We start from the raw sequence: 13,688 nt of genomic DNA, 5'->3' as shown, positions 1-13,688 counted from the left end.
TTTTTAAACTGAATGTTAGCAGTATAAGAATTCAGAACAAAAAAACTAGCTGTTTGAAAATACATGTCTATAAAATTCAGCCATAAAAACATTTCAATTTGTTAAATTTCAAATGTTCAATATTCGTTTAAAAAAATTCAGACCTATTTAAACTACCACCAAAAATTCAATTTTGTTAGATTACACTTGCAAATAATTCAAATTTACACAATTCAAATTCAAATCATTTTGTCATATTATAAGCTCCATAATTAACAACTTAGCTGTATGTTGAGTCCTTTTGAGTAGAAATGCATATTGCAATTTTTTTGTTGCAAATAAAAATCCCATAACTACTACAGTTTTAACTTCTTTTAATATATAAATTTGTATGACCCGCCAATGACTTGTTTAACCCAAGCTACGACTTGAATTGCTTGACATAAAACAGTGACTTGACATGACTTGACTTGCTTTTCACAAAATTGACTTGAACTTGCTTGAGACTTGAAGGTTAAGACTTGAGACTTACTTGTGACTTGCACATATGTGACTTACTCCCACCTCTGCTTTAAACTGTAGAAAAGGTTAAATGGTGCTGCTGTTGTTATTATTATGTCCCGTGGTCCGGTTGGAACCGTGGTCCGGTATTTGAGGATGCCTGATGTATAGTGTATATAGTATGTGACACAGCACAGTAAAAATTAACTTGAAAATAAAAATACCTTTACATCCATGTTTTCATTTTTACAAACACACAAAAAAAAAAAAAAAATTATATATATATATATATATAGAGAGAGAGAGAGAGAGAGAGAGAGAGAGAGAGAGAGAGAGAGAGAGAGAGAGAGAGAGAGAGAGAGAGAGAGAGAGAGAGAGAGAGAGAGATAGCATACAAATTTTAAGAATTCCAAATTCTCTTTTTTTGTGTTTTCCATTTTAATTCCATTTTAAAGCTTTAATTAAATTTTAATAAATCAAAAAGCATGTCAAATTAACTGAATTCATAAAATTGTTGAAAGTGCTGCACAACAGGTTTACTGTTTGTAACATGGATGAAAAAGTGTAAAATTATATTTTAATAAGTAGTATTATCATTATTACATTGAAAAGTACATTCTACTATACAATGGTAATATATTTCTGTCATAATTTGGTGGGTTGTAGTGAATACCTGCGAGTTTCTGTGTATATGATGATAGCTTTATTAGATGAAATGGTAAAATTGCTGGTGAAGTGACTCTCAGATCACTTCTGGAGTTGAAGGTCATGTGTTTTCCACATCGCAAAATCATAGGGCCCTAAGTATGACTCTAAATAGAGCTGTCAATTAATGAATTTTTTCAGAAAATTCTAAAATTACAATCAAATTATCATCAAGTACTTGCACATATCAAAATATGCTGAAAAAGCCCAAATAAATTCAAAGACATTATTATGCCATTATTATTTCACCTACTTTAAGGTAGTTAAAGTCATATACAAGAACTGCAAGGCTATTTGTAACAGGTTAATTATTAATTGTGCTACATGTCTTGGAAGGAGCGGAAGGATGTGATCCATTTTTAACAGAATATATACAGTATGACTCATTATGTGAGTCAGCAAATCCATAGCTTCTGACTAAAAATTTATCTTGTGACCAAATGTACGCTGCCAGTTTGGCCTCAGTTTTCTATCTTTCACCTGAGCTGTGACTGAATGAACATCAGCACAACGCTTTCCAGGCATTATTTCTCATTCACAAAGTGACATGAAGTCATGTTCTTTCCTGCCAGATGTGGATATTAGCTGGAGAACGTACTGTAAACAATTAAAGAGCAGATATTCATCTTTATATTGTGGTTCATATATCAGTATGAGGGGAAAACACATTCTTTCAATGTCTTATAATGCATTACATTATAATAACCTATTAATAATATCATCAGAATTTTTCTTTTTTGGTTGAACAATGTAAATGAATTGATGTAGATTCTAATAGTTAGAAATGTCATTAAACTGATTTACACACTGGTTCAAACGTCTGGGGACAGTAACGGTACGTTCACACGGGGCGTCAGCGTCAACACTTGACGGAAGGCGTGGCTGAAGTTTGGCACTGACGCCATGGTCATAGCAGCATCAGCCAATGAAATTTAAAATGTATCCTCAGTTTGCTGCTCTTGAACAGGATGAACGTGATTGGCTGCCGCCTGGCTACTGTATTTGCATAGAGCGATCCTATTGGCTGACGCTTTCGTCTGCGGCGCTTCACTGGCCTTCTGCCGCGAGCAACGACAGTGAAGCACCCCCGACGGATCCACAATTCTTTTCGGCAACGCTTGACGTCACCCATTCAAAGTCAATGGGAAGCGTTGACGCTGACGCCCCGTGTGAACGTACCGTGAGATTTTTGGCAACACTTTATTTTGATGGTTCACTTTAGTCATTAATTAATACACATTTTAAAAAATTATTATTGAAACGTTTTTAAAAGCTTTTCAATGTAATATTTAAATGTCGGACATTGTCGGACGGTTCACGCCTCGCCGTCGTCCATTAAAACCTGATAATGGACACCTCGTCGGGCATTAACCCTTACTTAATGACCAGCCGTCCCCAGCTTAGTGGATAAATACATTTAGCTATTTATTATTCAGAATACACAGTTGGAAAGAAAATATATTTATAGGAACATTTCAGCAGGCTCAAGATAATTAATAAAGAGATCAATATGTAAGGGCTAATGCCCGACGAGGTGTCCATTGTCAGGTATTAATGGACGACGGCGAGGCGGCCTCCGCCGAAGTCCATTAATACCTGACAATGGACACTTCGAAGGGCATTAACCCGCTTATACCATGGTCACTTGCCAAATAACACATTTTTAAAACATTAGTTTATATTTTAATTAGTTTTACAATCGAAATCTAAAGTTTTTACAAACAAAAACTTGGTTTCCCTGGTTACGCCTGACAGTTTATTTAGCAACCGGAGATATTTATAGTCCGCTCAGCTCATAGAACCCTTCAGTTTACTGCCTGTTGCTATGGTTACTCACAGCTGATGTAGCCAGCGCATTTATTTATTAATTTCGAACGGTAAACAGTCAGTTTCACCAGAACTCCTTTACTAGGTGTCCTCTATCTCTTTTTAATGGACACCCTGCAGCCAATCAGAATCGAGTATTCACCCAGACCATGGTATAATCATTGTTAATCAATTGGCAGCCATAGAACATTGTGATAATCTGCATTCTCGTGTATGTAGGTACGCTGGACGCTCTAACTGGAAACTCCCGATATGTACTAACTAGAACGCGGAAGTAGTTGTGCAAGTAGTCCATTAATCTTTGTTCGTTGATTTAGTATCCATTCTTCAGGTGTGAATGATTAGATTTATTCCATGAATTGTATATTAGCCTATCGTACACAGCAGTGCGGTGGGTTGTTCATATGCATGCTGATTGATTAAAAAAAGCATCTTATGCTGTACATGCCATCTTACGCAGGTGGCAAAGTTCTCTATTCAGCACAATTCGCAAGGAGTGTGCTGTTGCACGGCAGAGATCTTTATAATATTTTCCATTTTCCTCTCACGGAAGGCGCGCGCTCTCATTGACTCTTCAACCTAAACACCGTCGTCCTTCAACATGGTGATGCACTCAATTTATTCATTGAAAAAAAAAAAAGCAGCATTCTGCTGAATTTGTATTTCTGAGGGAAGCTGATGAGGAGGGGGAACATTCACTATATCAGGCTAACATCTCAACAATGGGAATGCCACAATGATGAACGAGACCGAGGTTTTAAGGCTGGCTGCCTCAGAGCTAGATACATCAGCATCTGGAGCTGCCTCAAAACATTTTTTCACTGATTAGGGACGCAAATATCTTGCCATTATAGCCAATAATCTTTTTGTGTGCGTTCATCTGTTCAAATTTCCTGCTTGTGTCTTGTGAAATTGCGTAACAGTAAAAACACAGGTTATTCTCATATGACAATGGACGATTTTGACAGCTTGACAGAGACCGAAGCACCAAACCCATGTGGCGTCCAGACAGATTAACTCATCTCTCTCCCAGCAGATGGACACATCATTTCCCTAATGCTACATGTCTCCGGACCACATGGACCTATACACACGCTTTCAATCCGACTCTCAAAAGCATTAGCTAAAAAGGAGCCGTGGAAAAAGAAAAAGAAAATCAATGGCACCCAAAAAGCAAGACACAAAATGTATTGTTGTAACATTGATTTAAATGTGCATCAGTGAGTGGTTTACATGAGTAATACAAATGTCTGTTTAAAAGAAGAGTTCAAAAATAAAAATAAAAGCTGTAAATATTCCCTGAATCTGTATGGTAGTTCTCAGTTAAACAAAAACGAGTATTTACTGTATAGCAGAATGTCCGAGATACTCTTTTCCATACACTGAAAGTTTTAGTGAATCTTAACTTAAATGTGGTCTTTTCCTCACACAAAGCTATTAAAGAGCTTCTGAAGACTTAGAAAAAAGTCAAACAAAATACTTTTATGATAATTTTATGATGCATTTTGTCCATGCAGCAAGACTTTATCTTTTAATGCTCCTATTTTGAATTTTAGAGAACTGACTAATTCTAAAGTACATGATTATTTCCTCTATTAATAGTTCAAGGGCAAATTATGTATATGGGATGGATACAATATTTTTTAAAACCTACACAGAGGCACTCTTTCCATGAGCTTGGAAAACTGCAATAATACACAAGTGTTTAAATCAGGTGATCACATGGCTAGTGTGATGGCGGTGTGCGCTGTGTAAACCTGTCTGATCGATTGCTCCTGTCTGCCTCGCTGCCTGCTGTGAGTGTGTTTGTTTGATTCGGTGCGATAAGCTCCGTCTTAGCCATATATTTCTTTGTTTTGAACCATCATTTTACTACCATTTCTAGTTGTTTATACTACTACATTTTACCCAACATCTCAGATTAACCTGACATCGCTAGCTTTTGTTATTAGTACTACTAGCACAAAACGCTAGTAATTCGCTAGCCTGTTAACGCGCCACCCGTGCGCTCAGCTATTTTTATTTATTTATTTTTCTCTCGCGCGTCCGCGCCTTTGAGTTCATAAAAAGCTCAGGTGAGTAAGAATCACTCAACAAACACGGTGAGTAATGTCTTGTCCTGTTATTGTCACTTGCACTTCATGTCACATGTTTAGTATAGGCTTCTCTGTCGACAATATAGGATTTATATGTGATAAATGTAAGGAGACAGTTAGGTTGACAGAGAAGATTTCAGAATTAGAAACACGCATCCAAACTTTAATTGAGGATAGTAAGAGTGCTAGTGCTTTAGATGTTTTGGATGCGCATAGAATAGTGCACACTTTACATGAGTCGGTTCTGGCTGAAGTAGAGCCCGTGCAGCCGGGCAAATGGGTGACAGTGAGGGATCGCTCTAGTCGCGGATCTAAAAACCACTCTTCCGTTCCGATTACCATAACAAATCGATTTGCCCCGCTCAGTGAAACACCCACTGAGAATGATTGTGCCCTAGTTATTGGCGATTCTATTACACGGAACGTGAAAATAGAGACACCAACCACCATAGTCACATGTTTGCCGGGAGCCAGAGCGCCTGACATCAAAGCAAATTTAAAAGTGCTGGCTAATGCTAATCGTAAATTCTCTAAGATCATTATTCATGTCGGCACTAATGATGTTCGACTCCGCCAGTCGGAGATCACCAAAATTAATATTAAAGAGGTGTGTGAACTTGCAAGTACGATGTCAAGGACTGTAATTTGCTCTGGCCCCCTTCCTGTTCGCAGGAGTGATGAGATAGTTAGTAGATTGTGTTCGCTTAACGGTTGGCTGTCTAAGTGGTGTCCGCTTAATAATATAGAATTCATAGACAATTGGAAAAGTTTTTGGGGCAAACCTGACCTGTTGAAAAGAGATGGTATTCATCCCTCCTGGGATGGTGCTGCTCTTCTCTCTAGTAATATGGCTCATAGTCTTAGAGCTCAAACATGACAATCTGGGGCTCAGGTCAGGAAGCAGACAGACTGGCTAAACCGACCGTCTGCTAGCGGCCTCGCGTCACCAAGGTCAGATAAATCCCATCACATAGAGCCTCTTTCACCTAGATATCATCATATAGAGACTGTGTCTGTTCCCCGAATTTGGAAATCCAAAAAACGTTTAAACCCAACTAAGGTTAAAAATTTAATTGATGTTCAACAAATAAAAAACAGCTATAATACAGATGAGCAAATGCTAAAGCTTGGGTTGCTGAATATTCGATCGCTTACTTCAAAAGCACTCATTGTTAATGATATGATTTCAGATAATAACCTAGATGTGCTGTGTTTGACAGAAACCTGGCTAAAACCAAACGATTACATTACTTTAAATGAATCAACCCCGCAAGATTACTGTTATAAACATGAGCCTAGTCTGAAACGCAAAGGGGGTGGTGTTGCTGTAATCTATAGTAATAGTTTCAAAACCACTAAGAAATCAAGTTTTAAATATAATTCTTTTGAAGCATTGGTGCTTAATGTAAAAATATATAGTGTAAACGATAAATCACGTTTGAGATTTGTGCTGGCTACTGTATACAGGCCACCAGGGCACCATACAGACTTTATCAAAGAATTTGCGGACTTTCTATCAGAATTAATATTGACTGCAGATAAAGTACTAATTGTTGGTGATTTTAATATACACATCGATAATGAAAAAGATGCATTGGGATTGGCATTTAAAGACATTGTAAATTCAATTGGAGTTAGACAACACGTGTCAGGACCTACTCATCGTCGTAATCATACTCTAGATCTAATATTATCACACGGAATAGATGTTGATGCCGTTGAAATTCTGCAGCAGAGCGATGACATCTCAGATCATTATCTAGTCTCGTGTAATTTGCATTTAGCCAAGGCTGCAAAGCCGACTCCGTGTTTCAAATATGTGAGACCTATCACTTCTGCTACTAAAGATTGCTTTATTAATAATCTTCCTAATCAGTTTCATCATCTCAGCATCTCAGATAGCTTAGAAGAACTAGATATTACAACAGAAACGTTTAACTCTCTCTTTTCCAGCACTTTAGACACAGTTGCTCCGTTGCGCTTAAAGAAGATTAAAGAAAATAGTCCAACGCCGTGGTACAACGAGCACACTCGGGCCCTTAAGAGAGCAGCCAGAAAAATGGAGCGCAACTGGAAGAAAACAAAACTAGAGGTATTTCGCATTTCATGGAAAGAGAGCTCAATTACTTACAGAGAGGCTTTAAAAGCTGCTAGATCTGCTTATTTTTCAACCCTATTAGAAGAAAATAAACATAATCCTAGGAATTTATTTGAAACGGTGGCTAAACTAACGAAAAATAAAGCTTCAAGCACCGAAGTTTCCAAGCAACACAGCAGTAATGACTTTATGAACTTCTTCACTTATAAGATTGATAATATCAGGGACAAAATTATAACTATGCAACCGTCTACTACAGTATCGCATCAGGCAGTGCATTGTAGTCTCCCTGAGGAAAAATTTGATTCATTCGTTGCTATAGGAGAGGAAGAATTTACTAAACTCATTAAATCATCTAAATCTACAACATGTATGTTAGACCCTATACCGACTAAGCTACTGAAAGAAATACTTCCAGAGGTCATAGATCCTCTTCTTAATATCATTAATTCGTCTTTGTCTCTAGGATACGTACCAAAAAACTTTAAGCTGGCTTTGATTAAACCGCTTGTTAAAAAAACGCAACTTGATCCTTCAGAATTAGTCAATTACAGGCCGATCTCGAATCTACCTTTTCTGTCAAAGATATTAGAAAAGGCAGTGTCTTCACAACTGTGTTCCTTTCTTGAAAGAAATGATATCTGCGAGGATTTCCAGTCCGGATTTAGACCGTACCATAGTACCGAAACAGCTCTCGTTAGAGTCACAAATGATTTGCTCTTATCATCCGATCGTGGTTGTATCTCTCTATTAGTGTTACTCGATCTTAGCGCTGCATTTGACACCATCGACCACAACGTTCTTTTAAATATATTAGAACATTATGTTGGCATTACAGGAAATGCACTAGCATGGTTTAAATCATACTTATCTGACCGTTATCAGTTTGTAGCAGTAAATGATGAGATGTCTCATCGATCACAGGTTAAGTATGGCGTACCACAAGGCTCAGTATTAGGACCGCTGCTGTTCACTCTGTACATGCTACCCTTAGGAGATATCATTAGGAAACATGGAATTAGCTTTCACTGTTATGCTGACGATACTCAGCTCTATATTTCTTCAAAACCTAACGAAACTTATCAATTCACAAAATTAACGGAATGCATAGCGGATATAAAAAATTGGATGACTTGTAATTTCCTACTTCTAAATTCTGAAAAAACAGAGTTTCTAATTATTGGACAAAAAACTTCCTCACGTAATAATCTAGAATACTGTCTAACACTTGATGGCTGCTCTGTTAAGTCTTCGTCGTCGGTTAGGAACCTGGGTGTGCTCTTTGATACCAATCTTTCATTTGAAAGTCACGTGTCTAGTATCTGTAAAACTGCATTTTTCCATCTTAAAAATATATCTAAATTACGCCATATGCTCTCATTGACAAATGCGGAACAGTTAGTTCATGCGTTCATGACCTCAAGGCTAGATTATTGTAATGCTCTACTGGGTGGTTGCCCTGCACGCTTAATAAACAAACTACAGCTGGTTCAAAACGCAGCAGCTCGAGTTCTTACCAGAACCAGGAAGTATGACCATATTAGCCCGGTTCTGTCAAAACTGCATTGGCTCCCTATTAAACATCGCATCAATTTTAAAATATTGCTGATTACTTACAAAGCACTGAATGGTTTAGCTCCGCAGTACTTGAGCGAGCTCTTAACGCATTATAGTCCGTCACGTCTATTACGATCTCAAAACTCCGGCCAGTTTATAATACCTAGAATATCAAAATCGACTGCTGGCGGTAGATCCTTTTCCTATTTAGCACCAAAACTCTGGAACAGTCTTCCTACCATTGTCCGGGAAGCAGACACACTCTGTCAGTTCAAAGCCAGATTAAAGACACATCTCTTTGACCTAGCTTTCACATAATACATTATAGACTTCTATAATTTAATGTTAGGCTGCATATAGTAGGTCAGCCGGAACCGGGAACACTTCCCAAAAATCCTGATGTACTCGTTACATCATGAGAAGAATGGCATCTACGCTAATTTTAGTGTCTGTGTTTATCCCAAGGTTTTCCTGCAGCCTGCCGGATCCAGGCCGTATCCAGATCTGACGAAGGACCTTCGCCTGGACCGATGACAACGCAGTGCTGAAGTGCCAACTAGTCTCTCCCTATGGAGGATCCCACTACCACTCTACAGATAAGGCGTTGTCGGGAAAATTTGTCTCGCGGTCCTACCCCAAAGCAACAAATAAAATAAAATTCCTTATCAAAATTTATAAGGAAAGACAAGTATTCTGTTTAGGCTTGGCTTGTAGGGATTTCCAAACCTGCGTATATTCAAACGCACATACCTATAGAACCCATTCTAAATGCGCATGTGAACGCCATCAGCGTTTCTCACGGGTTCGCGTTTAGAGTCTGTGTGGAGAGAATGGTGTCGTCTTAGCGGCCCCTAATTTAATAACAAATGATCATTGCGACGGAAGCAAATCAATTAAAACTAACTTTAGATGGAAATAACTTAACTCTGCTGTACAGCCGAAACAATCTCTGTTGCCTTAAATTATACGCTTATCTCTGTAAAGCTGCTTTGGGACAATCTACATTGTTAAAAGCGCTATATAAATGAAGATGACTTGACTTGACTTGACTAGTATCAATTATAGACCAATTAGTATCCTGCAGAAAAATTTATTTCTGAACAGATACTATCACATTTGAATAGTACTCCATTCTCATTACATCCTATGCAATTTGGGTTTCGAAAGTCATTCTACAAAACTGAAAACCATTCTACAGAAACTGCTAATAGTTTTCTTTCAGAAAATATAAAATCTAAATTGGACCAAGGAGGTGTGGTGGGAAAATATAAAATCTAAATTGGACCAAGGAGGTGTGGTGTCTATCTAGATTTAAAGGAAGACTTTGGTCTTGATAGGTTTTGATAAGTTATCAAATTATAATTTCTCACGAGAGGTAATTAAATGGATAAGATCATACCTTGCTGATAGTAAACAGTGTGTCCGGGTAGGCCATAAGACTTCACAAATAGTTACTGATTCTGTTGGCGTACCTCAAGGTTCAATATTGGGTCCTTTGTTATTCAGATTGCATATTAATGACCTACTTACGTTTGTGCATCTACTGGTAATTGTCACATGTATGCTGATGATATGGTAATATCTATGCATGCTAAAAGCAAAAAGCAAGACGGTTATTAAATTCATGTTTACATCTTAATGTTAGTAAAACTGCATGTATGTTTTTATCAAAGTCTGCAAATACTGTAGAGATCCAGATCCAGATGTTATAGTATCAGTAGTCCATGAGTATAAATGTTTAGGCATATTAATAAATTGACAATTTACAAGTTTAAAGGTTGTATCAGCGATTTCAGGCCCAAAAAAGGGCCAAACATAAATGATCACATTCATCTAATCTTTCCTAACGATCTGCTAGCTGCCCGCCCCATAAGCATGCCATCAAAAAAACGCGTCTCTGTAGGCAGCCTAGGCTCTGAGATCTACACACAAAAACAATTGTTTTCACCAACCACTCAAAACCAAAATAAATAGTGTTCCAACCAATCACCGACAGGGGGAGGGTGTTGTGAGGTTTTGCGCTCGTGCACGGCTGCACGCGAAGTCGGAGCTGAAGAAGAAGCCAGCGTCTATCAACGAACAAGAGAAATTGAACATGGCTGAGTCAATCCCCAAGAGGAGGAGGAGGATTAGGGCGAGGGAATACCATCGTGTTTACTCCAAGACACGAATAGTTATTGGGAAGGCTTTTGAAAGGTGGAGAGAACTTAAAGAACTGAAAAATGTTAAATCGGACACCGAGGTTGCACTGTTTCTTCTGGACAGGTGAGTAGCTGCTAGTGTTGACTTGTTTGGATGTGAACTGTGTGTGAAAATATCCTTCTTGAAAAAATATGAGCGAAGCTCGACTAAACTTGGGTAGCTCTAGCTAACGTAGGCGACATTATGCTGAACAGAGTGAATATCAGATGTCTGTCGCTTTAAGAAATGCGCGTGCATGATCGTTATTTTCATGTTGCACGAAAGAGGGAGGGAGGGGTGAGCTAACTTGGTTTGTTTGGGATCTCGCTTCAAACACAAACAGAAGTGACGTCACCCACAAAAACCTTTAAGAAGTTTAAGAAACTTGTGAATTCAATTAAATTGAATCTGGTAAATTTGGTACATATTAGAAATAATTTAACCACTGAGGCCTCAAAATTATACACCAATGCCATGATCTTTTCACATATGAATTACTGCCTTACCAGCTTGACGCAGACAAGGTGGCACTACACTGCAATCAACAGAAAGACTTTTTAACCTAGGAAAATATGATTATATTAGACTTTTTAAACTAGGAAAATATCATTATATTAGACTTTTTAAACTAGGAAAATATCATTATATTAGACTTTTTAAACTAGGAAAATATAATTATATTTGCAGATATTTTACTTGTGTATAAAATTTTGCACGGTATGGCCTCACCTCCACTTAATGACTTTATTAGACAAAATCCTAACTCATCTACTAGAACCACTACTAGAGGGGATTGTACAACAACACAGTAGAAGTGCTTTCGGGCAGTCAGCCTTTTCCTACAGAGCTGCACATACCTGGAATACTATACCTACATAATTAAGAAATATTACATCTTTTTCTACATCGATAAATCAAACAGTGGTTATTGGATAATCAAACATGCCTTCATAATTTGGAGTAGTGGCATGTTTCTGTGTCCTTATATTTAAAGTAATTTTGTGGTAATATCCTCTGGTTATGGCTATGTTTGCTGGAATGTGTTTTTACATGATTTTTCATGTTTTTATGGACTTTTCTTTACCATTAACCTGCCAGGTACTACAGATGAAAATGAGCCTGTATGGCTAAATCTTGCACATTTACATAATGGACTTGAGTGCTCATCATGTTAATTAATGTGCATTGTTTATTTTAAAGAATAAAGAATAAATGTGATGTAAGAATATTTCACTTTAAAAATGCAGTATGAATTTATTTGTTGGCATAACAGGAGAGACATCAAAATGTTTTAATAAACAAATACAGTAAGGTTTTGCTGACACAATTGTTTTAATAAGATGAATTCATGTTCACCAGCTACTTTATGCAAATCCGCTCCCTATGCGGAACACAGCTTTACTGGTAATTCAAAATCACTATGGAAACCTTCCATGCTTAATTTATGTTCACTTAAAGTATTGAATTAAATCCACCAGTCTGATTCCCAGCTAGACTAATGCAGCACCACATTCAAACCGTCTTACAGAACACTACTCGAGAAAGGGCAGCGGGATGTAAAAGAGCACGGAAATGTGTTGCCATATTATTGCTTTACTCAATCGCCAGATTGATTTACTTTACCCAAGTGAAAGGGCCAGTGTTGCTCACTGATTTATAAACGTACCAAATGGAGCTTCAGATGAAATCGTCACCGTCATAAGTACGGCGAACGTTTAAAGATGCTGTTTTAACTGAGCTGTGGAGTGGGAAAGAGCTCTGTCTTACCTTGGTAATTGCAGATGTCTCCCACGCTGTTCTGACGCGTGATGTGGTGCCAGTAAGCGCTTCGCGGGAGAGATATCGACTTTGTTAATGTGCTCTCGTTTGAAAGAGTCTGTGAGGCAGAGCAGAAAATCATTGGGTTACATTGCTTATATTTCCAGTCAAATTACTCGGAAAGGCCCTACACTGAGAGGATTTCAAAGACCGAGGCTCGCAGTAAACAGCATTAGGCTGTTTTGATCATTACAGATGACAGGTGGAGTGTGATGTCATTACAGCCTTTTACCGCAGCATTTTAAGAGAATTTCGTAAATTCGAACAAATAATACTCGTAGTGGGACTCTAGACCAAGATTTCAGAGCAAGCAGAATTTTTTGGCAGGGGTCCTGAATGCGAGATCTGAGCGGAGGGCCATATGGTCAAGTTTTATCAGCCTCCACTGAAGGCCTTAGAGATGACAGCACAGATTCACTGCCAGCCAGATTTAAATAGTGCAGGAAAGACCATCCGCGCCAGGCGACTGAACGATTCATCAACCTCGCTAGCTTCAGGAGGTTACAGAGAAATATCCAAAATGTGCTTTCAGTGATATGCTGACAATAATAATGGCAAGATCACATTTCAAGGCATCACTGTTTAGATGCAGAAAGCTTTGAATGATGAAAACCTCTTCAGGCTGTTATTTCTGTTGTTATCTTGCGTCTCTAATCCATTTACATGTACATATTTGGTAGACGCTTTTATCCAAAGCGACTTCAGTTGCAGCTGAGGGTATGATTTTTATCAGCATGCGTGTTCTTGGGAATCAAACTCTTGACCTTGATGTTGCTAATAACGTCATGCTTTACCAGCTGAGATATTGGAAGACATAAGCGCATCATTTTTGAAGGTATTTGACCAACAGTGTTCTGTGATCTGCGTGCTGTACAAGCAAGGACATGGGAAAACTTAGAGGAATCCTAATCAAGTAGCAAGATGCA

The 13,688-nt window shown here is 38.1% G+C and overlaps 1 protein-coding gene across 1 annotated transcript in view; it reads right to left on the bottom strand.

Annotated features, from left to right (window-relative positions):
* Positions 1-13,688, bottom strand: part of dok6 (docking protein 6) — a 92,962-nt gene that overhangs the window by 17,997 nt on the left and 61,277 nt on the right. Inside the window, exon 7 of the mRNA XM_081353192.1 lies at positions 12,712-12,820. Within this exon, the coding sequence (XP_081209318.1) occupies positions 12,712-12,820 (109 nt within the window). The remainder of the gene's footprint in view (positions 1-12,711; positions 12,821-13,688) is intronic.

The sequence above is a fragment of the Scardinius erythrophthalmus genome (genome assembly GCF_964197995.2).
Source record: "Scardinius erythrophthalmus genome assembly, chromosome: 22".
NCBI classification, from domain to species: Eukaryota; Metazoa; Chordata; class Actinopteri; order Cypriniformes; family Leuciscidae; genus Scardinius; species Scardinius erythrophthalmus.
Note: the sequence above shows the minus strand (reverse complement) of the source record. Positions and strands in the feature narration are given on the sequence as shown.